At 36.8% G+C, this 16,376-nt stretch overlaps 1 protein-coding gene across 1 annotated transcript; it reads right to left on the bottom strand.

Annotated features, from left to right (window-relative positions):
- Positions 1–208: 208 nt before the first annotated feature.
- Positions 209–14,327, bottom strand: LOC103210354 (nephrocan). The gene is made up of 3 exons (XM_007956279.1): positions 14,139–14,327; positions 6,120–7,021; positions 209–656 (listed from the first exon to the last, which is right to left on the bottom strand). Exons 1-3 carry the CDS (start codon positions 14,325–14,327, stop codon positions 209–211), a joined length of 1,539 nt encoding a protein of 512 aa, XP_007954470.1.
- Between the last annotated feature and the right edge of the window lie 2,049 nt (positions 14,328–16,376).

Raw genomic sequence — 16,376 nt, 5'->3', positions numbered from 1 at the left:
AAGCAAACATTACTTTTAAAATGGAAGAAATATTACATCTTCTTATTGTTACTTGTTTCTAATTTCCACCCCACCTCAACTTATCTTAACCCTCATTTCATTGGGGGAGGGGAGAACCTTACAAAAACGATTCTTGCATATCTAAATACACTGTGAATTTCTGCCTAAGAGAATGAACATTGATTTCTAAGCTGTAAACAAAACTTAATTAATCTATTTCATAATCATAATCATCATCATCCATGTTGATTCTGATGCTGGGCTGGTCTTCAGGTTTTGATTTCTTTTTGGTCTCTTTGCTTTTCTCAGTCAGGTGTAAGTGATGCTCACATTGCCTCATGATCTTCTTGGAAGACATCCAGCTCTCCCCTTGTTGTTCAGCTGGTGCTGCACATTGTCCTCCCCTCACATCTGTGCCCTTGGCCTTCAGGACTTCCCTGGCTCTTAGGAGACTGCAGGTGCAATTCCATGGATTTCCATCCAGGTACAGGTGTCTAAGGCGGGGCAGACCCTCCAAGGCTTTGAGATCCAAGGCAGAGATCTTGTTGTTCCTGAGGTTTAGAACCTGAAGCTGCTTTAGATCCTTGAGCTCCCTCTCAGCAATATCCTGGATGGCATTGCCTTTTAGATCCAGTCTGGCTAAAGTCCCTGGGAGCCTGCAAAAGTATGGAAACAGGATGTGAGGGCAGGCTATGACCACCACTCTACAACTGCAAAGCAAACACAAACTGAGTAACATCTGCCTTTTCTGTACAGTTTGGTCCTCTCTGACTAGAAAATAAGCTTTATCTTAAAAACTAATTATAGCACAAACCTCAGCCTCTATCCTTTCTCATAGGTCTTATTTTCTAACTGATTCATTTTTTGTGGGTTTTATTCATAAAACTCTTTACTTTTTTCTTGTCTGATGTAAATACCACCCAAAGAAATTAATAAGAAAAACACTAAGAGCAAAGGTTATAAACCAATAATTTACAGAAAGAGGAATAAAAATATCAGATAAAAATGTGAAAAAAAATGTTTTGCATGAATACAAAATGTAAATTTAAAAAAAGATTCAACAAATGTAATTTTATAGACCTCCTGCTCTGAAATGAACTATTACTTTATCGGCTAAGCAGTTTATTATTATATTTCTAAAGCCCACATAACTCAAACTCACTGCTGTCTAGTCGATTGCGACTCATAGCCATCCCTCCTTGGGTTTCCAAGGCCTGTATCTCTACGGAAGTACATCGCCCAGTGTTCCTTCCAAGGAGTAGCTGGTGCGTGGGAACCGCATAGCTTGTCCATTTTGTACATCTCTTGTGCTTAAGAGCTGAGACTTACATCTCAGCACTCAGCCCGTTATGCTATGCTGTCATTTTCCATATCTGTTCCCTTGCTGTTTAGTACACTAATTCCAGGTTACTGGGGCTTCTCAGGCACTACTCCACCAGAGCTCCCTCTCTTGCAATAAAATTATTTATTACTTAGAAGATTTATTTTGTTATGACCACTTTAATCCTAACTTTGAAAACTTATGACAGTCAAGTATTGCTTTGATATACTTTGTCTTTATAAGCCTGACATACATTAAAAGGTAGCCCCAGATTCTGACAAGTGTTTCTAGAAATATTATTCCTTGAATAAATAGTAGTCCATCTCATTTAGCCAGTAGATGGCACTTGTGCATAAGAAAGATAAAATGTTAACTGGCATTGTTAGGTTGTAGAAAGCTGTTTTGGACTTAAATTATCCAAAATGGATGAAGAAGAGATTATGTAATTTATATTTGTCCCTAGGCTTCAGATTGATGAAATATGAAGAAAAAGCAACATTGAGCTCTTGGACATCAGAAATAATTCTAAAGTAGTTTAGGACTGTAGACCCACTAAAAAAACCACTGTCATCAGGTTGATTGGGACCCATAGTGACCCCATAGGGTTTCTAAGGCTGTAAATCTTTATGAAAGTAGACTGCCTCATCTTCCTCCCATGGAGTAATGGTGGGTTCAAACCACTTACCTTTTGGTTAGCAGGCCAATGCCATAGTCACAATGCTACCAGACCTTCAGTAAATCTCAAAGGCAGGATTATGCAGTGGATAAAAATCCTTTGGCTCTGGAGTTAGACTCACACACTGCCATCAAGCTGGATCTGACTCATAGCGACCCCTCCTTGGGTTTCTGAGGCGGTATCACTATGAAGTAGATTACCCAACCTTTCTTCCAAGAAGTGGCTAGTAGGTTTGAACCTCCTGCTCTCTGGTTAGCAGTCAAATGCCTTAGGCACTACACCACCAGAGCTCCTGGAGTTAGACTACCTGTGTTCAAATTTTGATTCACCATTGTGCAATGTGACTTTAAGCAAGTTTCTTAATACCTCTAAGTCTTAACGCCCTAATCTGTAAAATGAGAGATAAAGTAACTTCCCTACCTTCACAGTTAGGTAAAGAATAACATGAGATAATGAATGCATGTGCACTGCTTGTGGTTTTAGGTGCTTAATAAATGTTAGGATTTATTTTCTACCTCAATTGGCATATCAAGGAAAATACAGTAGGTATTTGAATATATGTCTGTTCCTAAAAATGTGTCTGTTACTTTCTCAATGAAATGCAGAATGGAAGATAGTGAGAAAAAGAGGATGTCTGAGGAGATATGTTTGTGATAGGAGCCAGTTCCCCGTGTTTACAGTTTACTTAATCAAAAGCATTCAGACAAAAAAGAAAGAAAAGAATACGTATATTTTTTAAAGTTCACAAATAAAAGGTTTAAAATTCAAATATAAGAAACAGATATTATTGTGTTTTAGTTCTTTATGAGAAAGAAACTTTTCTGGGCTATTCCCACATTCCAATTCAAGGACACATTGGGGAGTTGAGGATGATAGATATTTAAAAGTCACTGTAAGAACTTTATTCTCATAATAGGCCAAGCTCTTTGACACCGCAGACAGTCTCATTGCTTAAATTAAGCCTCATAGTAAAAGCCCTCTCCCACCTCAAGGTACTTGTCCTACTGCTGTACTGTGTGTTAAAAGTTTTTAAAAATACTGATGACTATGCTCCACTGAAACAGTCTGATTTACTTGTTTTGAAGTGAGGTGCAGGCATTAGTAAGTTTTTGTTTGTTTCTTTGTTTTCATAGTTCTTCAGATAATTCTAATGTGAAGCCAGATTTCAGAGCCATGACTAGCTCATGCTTGCAATTCTATTATACAGTCCATTGGGTAAAACACTGTTTTCTGTAGTCATTTATTAAATCACAAATATCTCTGCAGGTGTAGATAATTGAACTCTTTTTCAGTTTTCAAAAATTTGCAGGATTATTTAACCAAATGCCTACTAAAAATCACCAAAGTAGAAAACTCAAGTTCACAATTTTGCCCAAGGTTCTCATTGCTATGAATCCTTATGTATATCCCTACTCTGTTTAATGAGTTGTTGTACAAAACACTTTTTTTCAAAGTAGAGGCATGCAGTAATAGAAAATAAGGCTTGAAACAGTGTTGTGTGCAGTAAAGTTGATTCTAACTCATAGCGTCCCTGTAAGACAGAGTAGAACTGCCCTATAGGGTTTCCTAAACTATAATCTTGATGGAGCAGATAGTAACGTCTTTTCTGCCACTGAGCTGCTGGTGGGTTTGAATTGCTCAGATCTTTTGCTTAGCAACCAAGCATAAGTATTAGCATCTTGGAACACTCCAGACATACTTTTGCTTTTATGGCCTTTGTGCTGAATGTTATTGTGTCTAGAATACTTACTCCCAAATAGCTTCATAGCTAAATCTATCACCTTTTTCAACACTTTGCTTGAAGCAAACCTTTTCCATGAGGTTTACCATTTTCACTCTATTTAAAATCACAACGAGCCCTCCTACCTTCTATGCTCCTACAGTCTGTAATTGTGCCCATTTTGTTGCTGCTGTTTATAAGGAAGTTTCCTCTTTTTTTGCACTGATGTAGCTCAAGCACCTAATAGAGTTACTGGCACATGATAGGTATATGCACATACTTATATAGTATCATAAACCAATTACTTATAAATTACCTTCAATTATATTTAAAACTACAGATTACAGTTGGAAAAATCCAATTTTGATGTTTTGCCTTGGGTATAGTTAACATATTTTATGATAAAAATACCCTTTGACTAGAAACAAAATGAACACCTGCACATATCAAAAGGAGCTCTGGTGCCATAGTGCCTAAAGGCATTTGACTGCTTGCCACATATCAAAAGGAGTTTAGGTGGTGTAGTGGTTAAAGCAGTCAGTTGCTAATTGAAAGGTCAGTGGTTCGAACCCAGTAGCTCCTCTGCAGAAGAAAGGTGAGACAGTCTGCTTCCATAAAGATTTACAGCCTTAGAGACCCTATGGGTCAGTTCTTCTCTGTCCTAATGGGTTGCTATGAGTGGGAATCGACTTGATGGCAGTGGGTTTGGTTTTTAGCTTGGTGTGTATCAAAGATATTTTTTTCTTTTCTCATTGATAAGAACAGTGTTTGGAACTAACAATGAAATTAGGCAAATAGAATGCCATCATATTCTGCAGAAGTCAGAAATTTGTATATTAATTATGAGAAATTTGATAGTGCTAATAGTGCAAGGAGCCTTTGTTCTTATAAAGAACTGAAAGAAAAAAGAATCCATTAGGAATCACATATAATAAGCAACATACTACATATATTTTAAAGAGAATAGTACTTCATTTTTCTACTGTATTATTTATTTTCTTTAAAATGTAGCATCTGGTGTGGTGGTTATGTTTGTGTGTCATGTGGTAGTTTTGTTTGTGTGTCAACTTGGCTGGGCCTGGTTGAGTGGCTGGGCAGCTAGATGTAGTATTCCCCATGATGAGACTGGTAATCAACTCCATGGTGGAATCTACTGGAAGCAGCTGAGTAGCTGCCTTTGGGTATGTGGTCTGCTTCCTGTATATAAGGAGCAGCTTTGAGAATGGTCTCCAGCCTATGGCATGCTTGGACCCTGCATGTAGCTGTGTTGTTACTCAGCAGCCTGCTATACTCTGCCAACCTTGAGACTTACAATGGACTTAAGTTAAAGGCCTGCCGTGGGGTTTGGTAACATAGGGACTGTGCCTTTTTCCTTGTCAACCTTGGGGCTTCTCAGCCTCAGCGGCCAGTGGCTGTCTGAGTGAAGAAATGCCTCTAGTTCCAGTGGGCAGAGCTGGACCCCAAGGTTGAGAGGCTTTCACCCAGCCCCTAGAGCCTGGCACTTTGAACTTGGACTTAAAGCCTCCAAATTTAAGAATAAACTCCCATTTATTATGGCCATCTCATTTGTGGTATGTTTCTTTTCTGAGTGGCACTAGGTAACCAGAACACATGGAGTAAAGTTTAAATAAATAGGAACAATTAATGTAAAACTTGCACTGTAGTTTTATAGATTAGAGCCAATTAGGAAGAAAAGGTGCAGTAGGTTGGGTAAAGAGGGAGGGAGATTTGGAAGAGAAATTAAAAATTATCAGAATGTGAGGGGGTGAGAGAAAGAGATAAGAAACCAAAACCAGAATGTAAGATTGTCACAGATGGATTCACAAACTCACAGAGAGACACAGAGAGACACATATAGTCCTTCAAAGGTGTTAGAAAAGATTATGAGGCTCCCTAATAAGTAATTCAAAATAAATATGATATTAGATTATGAAGTTCTGATTTTTCCCCCATAGCTATTTGTTCAAGGCTTTTTAAAATATGAATCTCTTTCTACGTTTTTCCTCTTATTTTTCATAATGTCTTTGATTTGCTAATGGGTAAACAAATGCCTGTTGATTAATCTAGGTGATATAATTAGATACCAAAACACACGTTTTACTACTAGAGAAAGAAAGCTGAGAAACACGAGGAGACACATTTTATGAAGTTATATCCCTGTCTTATGATTGTTAGCACACTTCCAAAAAGCTGCATTGCTTATTTTCAAATAAAGATATCACCTATTGGCATACTGTCCCACAAGCAAGATAAATTTAGCGTAGGATTCAGCTTGAGGGCTGAACTCTAATCAGATAATTTATGTGTGGTCTGCTTCGTTTTCTTGCTTGTATGATGTGCTTAATTGCCCCAATCTTTGGGAAACTTTACAGTAGCTACAGTAAACAATAATGCTCACTTGCCTTAGCGGTATAGACAACAGCAGGTTCTGCTCCAGGGCCAAGTTGGAGAGCTGAGAACAACTCTGCAGGGCTCCAGCTTCAAACAAGCTGACAACGTTGTTGTCCAGAAACAGATGTTTCAAGTCTCGGAGATCCTGGAAGTCTTGCACTGTCACTCTCTGAATCAGGTTGTTGCTACAATCAAGTTTTTGTAGCCTCACTGGCAGTCTGAGGGGTAACATTTGGAGCTGGTTTTGGGATAACTCAAGAGTAGTTAAATTGGCAAGGAGCTGTGCCCCATCAACGGAAGAAAGTAAGTTTTCTGACAGGTAAAGATGGGAAAGATTCTCCAAGTGTTTCATATCTCGAAATCTTACCGCTTTGAGCTGGTTTCTCTCCATCTTTAAAGATAGCAAGGATTTTGGCAGATTAATAGGAATTTTAGTTAGTAAGTTACCACTGAAACTAAGAAACTGCAAAGACTGAAGAGATGTAAAGAAGCTACCTGGTATGAGATGTAGTTTATTATTCTCCAAACTCATATGTTTCAGATGGGGAAGTGTCAGCGGGCCTGCCACAGACTCCATATTGTTTCCATCCAACATCAAACTTTGCAAACTGACAAGAGAGGAGAGCATGCTGGGAGAAAGGGAAGAGATTAGGTTGTTTTTAAGTTCAAGGATTTTTAATTTCTTCAGTCCTTCAAAATCTGATCCATGTAAGACATGTATTGAATTATCATTCAGTTTTAGCACTTCGAGACTGGCTGGGAGAGCTGTGGGGATTCGCCTTAACTTATTTTTCCAGAGTTCTAAGGTCTTCAAGGTACTCAGAGTTTTGAAAGTGTCATTTTCTACCGACTCTGTTCCACTGGCCAGCAGAATGAAATCTTCTAGAGCCAACATTTGAGTAATGTTAGATAGCTACAAGAAAGCCAACAGCAGGAAGGGGAAGAAAGCAATAAGTTAAGATTGTCATGAAAAAATACCATATATTTTATCATTACAACACTTATGATACTTCAGATTTTCCCTTCAGGATCCACTTAAAATTAGCTCTTGGAAAAGGATTGAAACTCAGGTCTTGACTTTTTATTTATTAGTGCTAGCATCCATGTAAGACATCAAAAATATACTAAGCACTTTCACACACTCTTGGGAAACACACACATAAATATACATACTTTTTCTTGCTGGAAATTTTCTGATCCAGCAAGTCCACCTTTGCAATTTAAAAACTGCATGATGATTTATGGAATAGAATTTTCTTCATTGCATCATCAGAGCCAAAAATGGAAAGAATCTGGAAATCTTTTCACAAAACTATTTTACAAATGCTACCTCTAGTTAGTTAGATCACAATGGGCTTTAACTATCTATTTACACCTTGTATTGTTTAGAGTTATTAAATTATGAATTATTTTTTTAAATGTTAAATGATAAAAGCAAAAAGTTTGTATGTCCCAGATACAGCTAGCATTAGGTTGTGCCTACCTGAGAAGCATTTTCAGCTATTTTATATTTTGGAAATCTATATTCCTTGACCCTTAACCAAAAGTTGGCACAGTTATGCATTCACCTATGAGAAGGATCAATGAAGAAACATAGTATACATGCGTCACCATCACTGTAAAGTGAGGAGTCCATGCCCACATTAACCCCAGACCTAATGCTACACCTCTGCTAGACATCAGGTAATTGTTAAATCCCATATTTGTCTTCCATACTTTGCTAGTTCTTGCACCCCTATCTCTCCACATGTCTACCGACTTCCAACCTTAACATCCACCTCTTAGATGATGTAATCCTTAGTATTTAGTTCCAAGAATAAGGTCAGATTTAAGCAGAAAAAGGAATTGTCCCAGGTTTCCTCCAGCTTGAAAAATCTTTACAAATTTTTAACCTGTTTTAGAATTCAATTAAGCTGGGATTTTCAGTGCACAACTTCAAATATGTCTTTCTACAATTTCTAAATGGTTTGTTTAATCATGCAGTTGGGCCCTTTTATAATAATACCAATGGATAATTAGCACCTTAAAAGTGGATGAACTTTGCGTCACATATTTATGACAGGTACATATATTATAGAAGGACATGTGATATAAATCATGGTATATTTTAAAGAATCTCCTGAAATGTTATACTATTAGAAGATTTCCACATCAGAATTTCCATAAACAGGTTTCTTTTTTTAAAAAAAAAAAATATATATATATATAGATAGATAGATAGATAGATAGATAGATAGTTTTAGCAATTGCTTTCTATTATATATTGCTGCTAACATTTTGTATTTTCCTAATGATCAATAAGTTGTACTGATTAGTCCTAGCTTCAAAAATAATAGCAATTTTATTCTTACACTTCTTGAGTTTCTACAAATGCCAAGTGTGTTTTGTGTTAGTTTGCTATTATCAACACTAGCTTATAATTGTAGAAACTAGGAAATAGTAAGTAAAGGAGGCAAGAATTTCAAAATGATTAGACTCAAAAAGCCATCCTTACTCAGCTATACCATTTTCTAATGTAATTCCTACTGCATTTGTTCTAGAATTAAGGTTTTGACAAAAGACTCAAGATCTGGATATGAAATCATAGTTTTAGAAAAGCTGAGATTTTAGAGATTATCTAGCCCAAATTTCCCATTAAAGGGATAGAGAATTTATTCCCAAAGGAGTTAAATGACCTACCCAAGACCCCCTCTTCTTTTATCTCGTCTCCATTCTGAAGTACCTTTTCTTGGCTCACCTTCAATATGATGTCAAAAGTGATTCTAAACAGCTCTTTACTTCTTAGACAGTTGATTTCCCAAAAGAAGAACTTGGTGTTACTAATACTCCTACTTATATCTGACTGACCACAAACCCAAGAAGATTGCTGATTACACAGTCAATCTCAGAGATGACATGGATCATAAGAGGCAGTTTATTTTGAGATTAGACAGATGAAGTTTGGGGCAGAGCTGCAGTTTTCCTTACCTTAACATTCAAAGTACATATAGGGACTGGTCTACACGGTAAATATACTTCATATTCTTAACTAAATCCGTTGAATAGTTGTTTTCCTTATCAAGCATAGAAAACATTTTTTCTTTTTGTCTGTGTCAATACAAATTACTTTTAATTATTATTAATGAAAACAGCTATCATTTCTGTAATGACTGTGTTTAATTCTTACAAAGCCCTATGCATATGATTATTCCACTTTCAGACAGGGGAACTGAATCTCAAGGTGAAATAACATGCCCAAATATATCCTGCTAGCAAACAGAAAAATTAAGCTCTCAACCTAGTTTTATCCTACCCTCAAGTATATACGTTTTAGCCTTACTGCGATAATGTCCATTTAGCTAATGAAAGTAGAGTCTGGTGGCATAAATAGTGAGAAATACACCCATTGACTTTCAATTTTTCAGGTGAATTTGAAGAGCTGACAAAGGGGAAAAAATTGTACCAGACTTGTTCTTCCATTTCCATTGCCTAAGCAAGGCTGTTCTCAAGAGAAGTGGAAAGAAATGCTTTGCCCTCAAGCTAACCTTGGGGCTGCTGGCGGCTCCTTTAATGTTGCTTAAAAATCAAAGCAAGCAAAGTCGAGCACAGGGGCAGCTCTCACAGATTTCCAGATGAAAGACTGTGTTTCTGGTTTCAATTCTGTGCAGGCCTTGCCACAACCATTTGAGGGCCACACACCCTGTTTAAGCTGTCTATAGGTCCAATGTACATGAAACTGACATAACCCTTAAAATGACTGCCTTTTCTCTTGCTGGGTTTCCAGACCTGTGTGAACCAAGCCAGGAGGAGTTTGTTAAAACAATGTTGGGATTTTTTTTCTGACTAACAATACTTGTTCTCTGTAAACAATTTCTTAAATTTTGAAAATACAAAGAGAGAGAGTATAAATATCTGCCACACACACACTCACCCAATGATAAGCTCTATTTGTGTTTATTATCCAAGGAGGGGTTTGAAGGAGCCTCTTCTTGCATACAATTGTTTTAAAAGATTTAATGGGTGATCCTTGTAATTGAATGCCACGGTAACCACATCCCTATTTGCCCTCTGCCTTTAAAGATGATGCATCACTTTGGCTTGCAGCAGTTCATGTGATAATAATTAGATGAAGTGATTTATGTTTTGCCATGGAGTAAGATCCGACTCATAGTGACCCCTCCTTGGGTTTCTGAGGCAATATCACTACAGAAGTAGATTGCCCAAGCTTCCTTCCGAGGAGTGGCTGGTGGGTTTGAACCGCCAGCCTTCTGGTTAGCAGTCAAATGGCTTAGGCACTATGCCACCAGAGCTCCTCTTTGCAGATGTAGGTACACAGAACTCAACTGACCTACACTCTTCAAAATGGGAGTAACTTAGGTCACCTAGCACAATATTCATTTGGTGTCACATGCACTTAATTGCCTGTTAACTTCTTTCATTTATTCAACACAGGTCATCATGGCTTGAGAGTAAAGCATGAGGTAATAAATAGTGACAGAAAAGGTCAGAGGATGCAAAAGAATGAAGTTGGATCTGTTATACACAGAAAAGTCACTCAAAATGGATTATAGACCCAAATATAAGAGCTAAAACTGTAAAATTCTTAAAAGAAAATAAAGGCATCAATTTTCGTGGCATTGATTTAGTAGAGTCTTCTTAGGTATGACACCACAAGCACAAGCAACAAAAGGAAAAAATAGGTAAATTAGAGTTCATCAAAATTAAAAATGTTTGTGCTCCAAAGGACACCACCAAGAAAGTGAAAAGAGAGCCCCACAGAACGAGAGAAAAAAATTGCAAATCATGTATCTGATAATGTTTTTATACCTAGAATATATAAAGAACCTTACAACTTGACAATAAAAGGACTAATACTCAATTTAAAAAGTGGGTGAAGTGTTTACATGGACATTTTTCTAAAGAAGATATACAAATGGCTGATAAACATATGAAAAGATGCTCAACCGGCAGCAATGAATTAAAGAATAAAGGCGAGGTGATGAAGTAGAAATAATTAAGTATAGACGACTCTTTCACAAGTTTTGAAAATAAAGAGAGAGGAAGAGGAGACAGAATGTAAAGAATTTTCCTTTTACTGTAATGAAGGAGCATCTTTATAGACTGAGAACAGGAAGCTAGTAAAGGAAAAGGTTCAGAAGACATGGGAGTGGGGAGAATGTCGGAGCAGGGTCCAGGGAGAGATGCGAAGGATGGAATCAAGCGCATGGGAGGGGCTGGTTTCCCTGAATAGAAGGAGAGGCGTATTCTCTGTATGGGGAAAGCATTTATGTAAGTAAATACAGACTAGCGAGCAGGGATTGAAGATCAAAACTTATGGCCTCACTTTGTCATCATTTGTCAATAAAATGGAAGATAAGCATTTCTTGAGATTGAGGAGGGCAGGGATTGAGCCAAGTTTTGAAAGATGCTAAGGAGAAACAGGCCAAGGAGAAGTGAAAGGATAGATGGCATTGAAGGTCCAGCTGAGGTTGGAGACCTTGAATCTGTGGTGGTTTCAAGCCACCTGATTGTGTAATCTGCTCCACAAGCATCCACCTCTCCAGGTATAAGAGTAAGGAAAGCAAATTATCACCCTAATTTCAGACTAAGGCATTGATGGATAGGTGTTAAGATAAATAATGTTGTTGTTGTTGTTGTTGTGTGCCGTAGAGTCAACCCTGACTCATAGCGACCCCTCCTTGGGTTTCCGAGGCAGTAACACTACGGAAGTAGATTGCCCAACCTTTCTTCCGAGGATAAATAATAGTGGAGTTCAAAGAGGGAAGGGCAAGGGAAAGAAAGTAGATAAGAAATAAATTGATTAAGACTATAAACTGAGATGGGAAGATAAGTGTAAAGTGTACTAGCTGAAAGTAAAAGGATCAGAAAGTGAATAAAGAAAATTCAAGATTCTATGAGTAGAGAAGTTCAAGGTGATAATGAGGGTTAGGATGACCAGGAAGATGGCTGAGGTGAAATGGAAATGTAGTTAGATAACTTTTTATGACTTCAAGGAGGTTAGGATGTTTGACAGGTCATCCTAAAACCACCCAAGAAGATGCAGGACTTGTAATGAGAAGGACAACTATGAACCTGGAGAGAAGAGACCAGAAGCACAGAACAAATAAAGTGTTACATTCACATGGCATTAACCTCAAAGAAGTAAGAATGTTTGTGGATAGATGTCTCTTTGCTTGACTGTGAATTTTTCATCTTTTATCCCCAGTGCAAACACAGCATTTGCAGCCCTAAACACAGCTGAATTATATATATGAACAAGTAATAAAACATTATGATTGTCACATACACATATAAAATCTATTTATACTAATTTGAAGATCTATTTTAAGGTTTTTTTTCCCCTTTATAAATAGGCACCTGATTCTGTAGTTCAATCCAAATAAACAGAATATACATTGCATTCACTAAATATGAGTGAAATATAGTCACTTAAAACCTAAGGGTTTTTAAAAGAGAAGTATATGATTGCTCAGACTTTTCATTTCCTTCACAAAACAATTCTATCCGACACCAGCCTTTCTGTTGTGAACTGTCTTTCCAAGAGTCAATTAACTGGATTAAATCAGGGAAGCAGCAATACTACTGTTCAACAAACCTAAACTAATGACAGATTGACTCGTTCAATAATTGAATGCGATGAGTGGAATAGCTTAATTTTATTGGCCACAAAGCAGCAGTGTAGGATGATTACCAGGCTTAGTTGACACTCCTGCTCACTAGGCATCTCCAGTCCTGAGAGCAAATATTTAAGCACTTTACCCTTTAACCAGGTGTTCTACTTGAACACTTCGACCCGTCAGGGTCAGACTTGCTCTGTGGCATTAGGCATTACTGGGTTAGAAGAGGAAAGTAAACAGGTGAAGACTAAGGAATTGCGCTTATTAAGCCTCAAAATAAATACTATGCCACATATTTTAAACTAATAGGGTTTGTATGATACATTAAAAGTTCTTAACCACAGAAGTAGGCATGGGGTTAGATCTCTCCATCTGAAGTAAAAGTACATTCACATGCTACCTCTCTGCGCCTGGATCACAGAGAGGCATTTTCTTAGGATTTGGATCTATGAGAGAAAGAAACAGGGACTAGTAATGGGAAAACCAAAGAGCCATATCATTTTCCACCTAGAAGGGCCCTTGGGTTGCCTATCTAATCCAGCCTCTCATTTCACACAAGTGCAAAAAAAAAAAAAAAAAAAATTAACCCATGTCACTTTAGTTTTGTGTATTTCACTGTATATAAATTATATTTCAATAAAATCAAAATCTTTTGGAGAAAAAAAAAAAAAAAAAAGTGAGGCCCAGAGAGTTTTAATCACTTGCCTAAAATGGGCACAACTCTAGTTACTAAGAAAACTAGGATTAGAATCCTAGTCTCTTTGATACTTTTCAATAAACCAAAGGCCAAACAAAACTTCATTCGTATTATGAAAGTCATATAAATCCATAACACTATTTGCAGAACCCTCTGAATAAGTGAGCATAAAAATAAAAGTAAAAAGTATATAGAATGGAACAAAGATAACTTGGCAAAACAAAATATGCATTTCCTCTGTGTAGGTTTCCATGAAGACACTGATATATGGCTGGTATGTAGGGTTTGTATGAATTATTCTGTTATGTGGGGTTCATCTTGAGTCTTATGATGTTATAAATACCATCTTTGAATTATGATATAAACAAAACTACCCTTTTACCCTAAAAGAAATTATCTTTAGTCCTAGTGACATGAAATGGCAGTATACTCTCATACCTGTTTTATTAAAAAAGAGCCAAGTCTTTACTTTTGTTTTGCAACAATGTAATTTTTAATAAAAATTGAAATGAAACATTACCATAGATTCTGACTTTTTTCTCTGCTTCCTTAAAAGAAAATATCTGAAGGAATGTACCCATCTCAGTAGTACAAGGCAAACAGGGGGCTAGTGCAACTACTTTAAATTATGATTAGTTCAATCAAGTTTAACAACCCCACATTTGCCCCTCACAAAATAAAATTGCAGCAACTTGAAAGTCAAATGACACAGTTACCTGGAGGTGTTTAATTTTGCTGTGGCTGATGTAGAGCCTCTTGGTGGTGGCACGAATACTGGACGGTACCTCAGTTAGTCTGTAGCATTGCACTGACTGCAGTGAATCACAGCTGCATCTTCCTGGACAGTGAAGACGGACACCATCCCTAAGAGGAAGCAAAACAAGCAAAGCATAAAGCAGATACATCTTCCAGGGACTTGCAGGTTGCAAGTGAGTGTTTAGGTGATGTCCTACTCTTTATACCATGAAATCTGATAATAGATAATCTTATGAATGTGTACTCTGTCAATGTAAGAAGACAGGAAAGAAAAAATTCTTAATTTGCCTGAGTTAAAATGTTAGCAACCATTACAAAGAGGAAGGAGCTTAAACATTGATAAGCTGCCTTAATATTTGTAGGTGAGCAAAACCCAATGTTATTTATGGCTTGGGAGGCTAATCTGCAAACACTTCTACTATCTGTAGTTTCCTTGTTTTGTTAAATGTGACACTAGGGAATTAGTGGGAAAAGACAAAGAGCTGTTTTATAATGGGCTATAAAACCTTTGAATTTTCTGTGACCCTATATTAAAACCATTTTTGTAGACCTAAAGCAGACAGGTGTTTTCTTCTCACGTTAACTACTCAGGGAGAATAAGCAGTTTTTTGTTGTTGTTTCAGTCACATTTTATTGCTACATGAAACAATGGGCAACAATGTAGAGATAGTTAGAGCTACAGGTACCTTTTTTCAATTCATGTATCCCTTGATGCGTTGAAATATCATATTTAGAAAATATTTTTGTCATTTAAGAATACTGTTGACTCAAAAGAGAGCACAGTATCAAAATGGGCTTATTCATGTATTGGTAATGATGTAAGAACAGGCCTCCAGTTTCTTCAGAACTTCTCAGCTGTGAAACCTAACTGGCTAAAGAGGAGAGCTCCACATGTGCAGGCCGTCTTTGGTGTGCTTCTTACTGTGGTCATCCCTGCTGAAGACTCTGAAAGCATTTTAAACAAAAGATGATGTGCAGAAGGCCTTTCTTGACATTTGGTTGACCTAGATTTCCCCATGCTGTCTGTCCTCAGCAATCTCTAAAGAAACCCCTTCTAACATTGAAAAGCTCATCTCCTCTTTAACCTCACCTCTCTTTGCTAAATTTTCACTTGAAGCCCAAAATTTCTTTGGTCTAATAATCAATATACTTCATTTCCAGAGTAAGGATTCCTATGTACTTTGACCAGAAGACTTTTCTACTCTTCTTTTCTGATTGTTTTTACTCTTTTCTATTTGATTTTCAGACAAGGAGTGATAAGAAATTTCATTTCTGGTCCACATTCTAGTTTTAAAAAAAACCTTTATTATTTCTTTTTCTTAATAAAAGAATTGTTTTTAAATTTTTAGGATTTTTAACTATCAAAGTAATGCTCAGTAAGAGGAAATATGGAAAATACAGAAAAAAAAAAAACAGCAGAAAGGAAAAAAAAATCACCATTGGTCTCTTCCCAAAGTCAAATATTACATTTTCAATCTGTTTTCCATGCCTTGGTTTTTTCTCTGTTTTGCAACACTGTGATGAATTTCTTCTTCTACCCATTGTTGGTGGCCTCGGGATTCCTTCCCTTTTCTTTGGTTGAGATTGAAATTACACTATAATTTTTTTTCTTCTTTTTTACAGAATTTCTATATATTTACTGTAATTTTTTATTACTTGATAAATATTACTACTTAGTGCAGCCAGAATGCTCCTTAGAACAGAAGATGGCCATATTTCATCTCACATACTTTGGGCTAGTCCCTGGAGAAAGACATCATGCTTGGAAAAGTGGAGGGCCAGCTAAAAAGAAGACAACTGTCAACAAGACGGCTTGATTTAATGGCTACAACAATGGGCTCAAACACGTCAACAAATGTGGGGATGGCATAGGACCAGGCAGTGTTTCGCTCTGTTGTCCATAGGATCACTATGAGTCAGAACTGACTTAACAGCACCTAACAACAACATATTGTCAATAATTTCAACTTGTAAGTTTTAAAATGCACAACTTTAAATTCTGTATTTTCCACTATTGTATGATTATATTTTCCATATTATTTCATTGTCTTCAAAATATAAATCTAAATGTGTAAATAATAGTCCATCAAGAGTATTGACTATAATGTGGTATTTTCTAATTCCTGGATTTTTAGGTTGTTTACCAATTTTATCATTATAAACATAAATAACTTTGATCATAAAAAGTTTGAGAATGT

This window comes from Orycteropus afer, unplaced genomic scaffold (assembly GCF_000298275.1).
Source record: "Orycteropus afer afer isolate SDZICR_OR568_19922 unplaced genomic scaffold, OryAfe1.0 scaffold00596, whole genome shotgun sequence".
NCBI classification, from domain to species: Eukaryota; Metazoa; Chordata; class Mammalia; order Tubulidentata; family Orycteropodidae; genus Orycteropus; species Orycteropus afer.
The sequence above is the reverse complement of the archived record's forward strand: the minus strand, read 5'-3'. Positions and strand labels throughout refer to the sequence as shown.

Coding starts and splice junctions, on each gene's coding strand:
- LOC103210354 (XM_007956279.1), bottom strand. CDS start 14,327: ATGTATCTGCTTTATGCTTTGCTTGTTTTGCTTCCTCTTAGGGATGGT. Junction 7,022..14,138: donor GCAAAATTAAACACCTCCAG/GTAACTGTGTCA, acceptor GCTTTCTTGTAG/CTATCTAACATTACTCAAAT. Junction 657..6,119: donor CTGTTGTCTATACCGCTAAG/GCAAGTGAGCAT, acceptor ATACTTTTGCAG/GCTCCCAGGGACTTTAGCCA.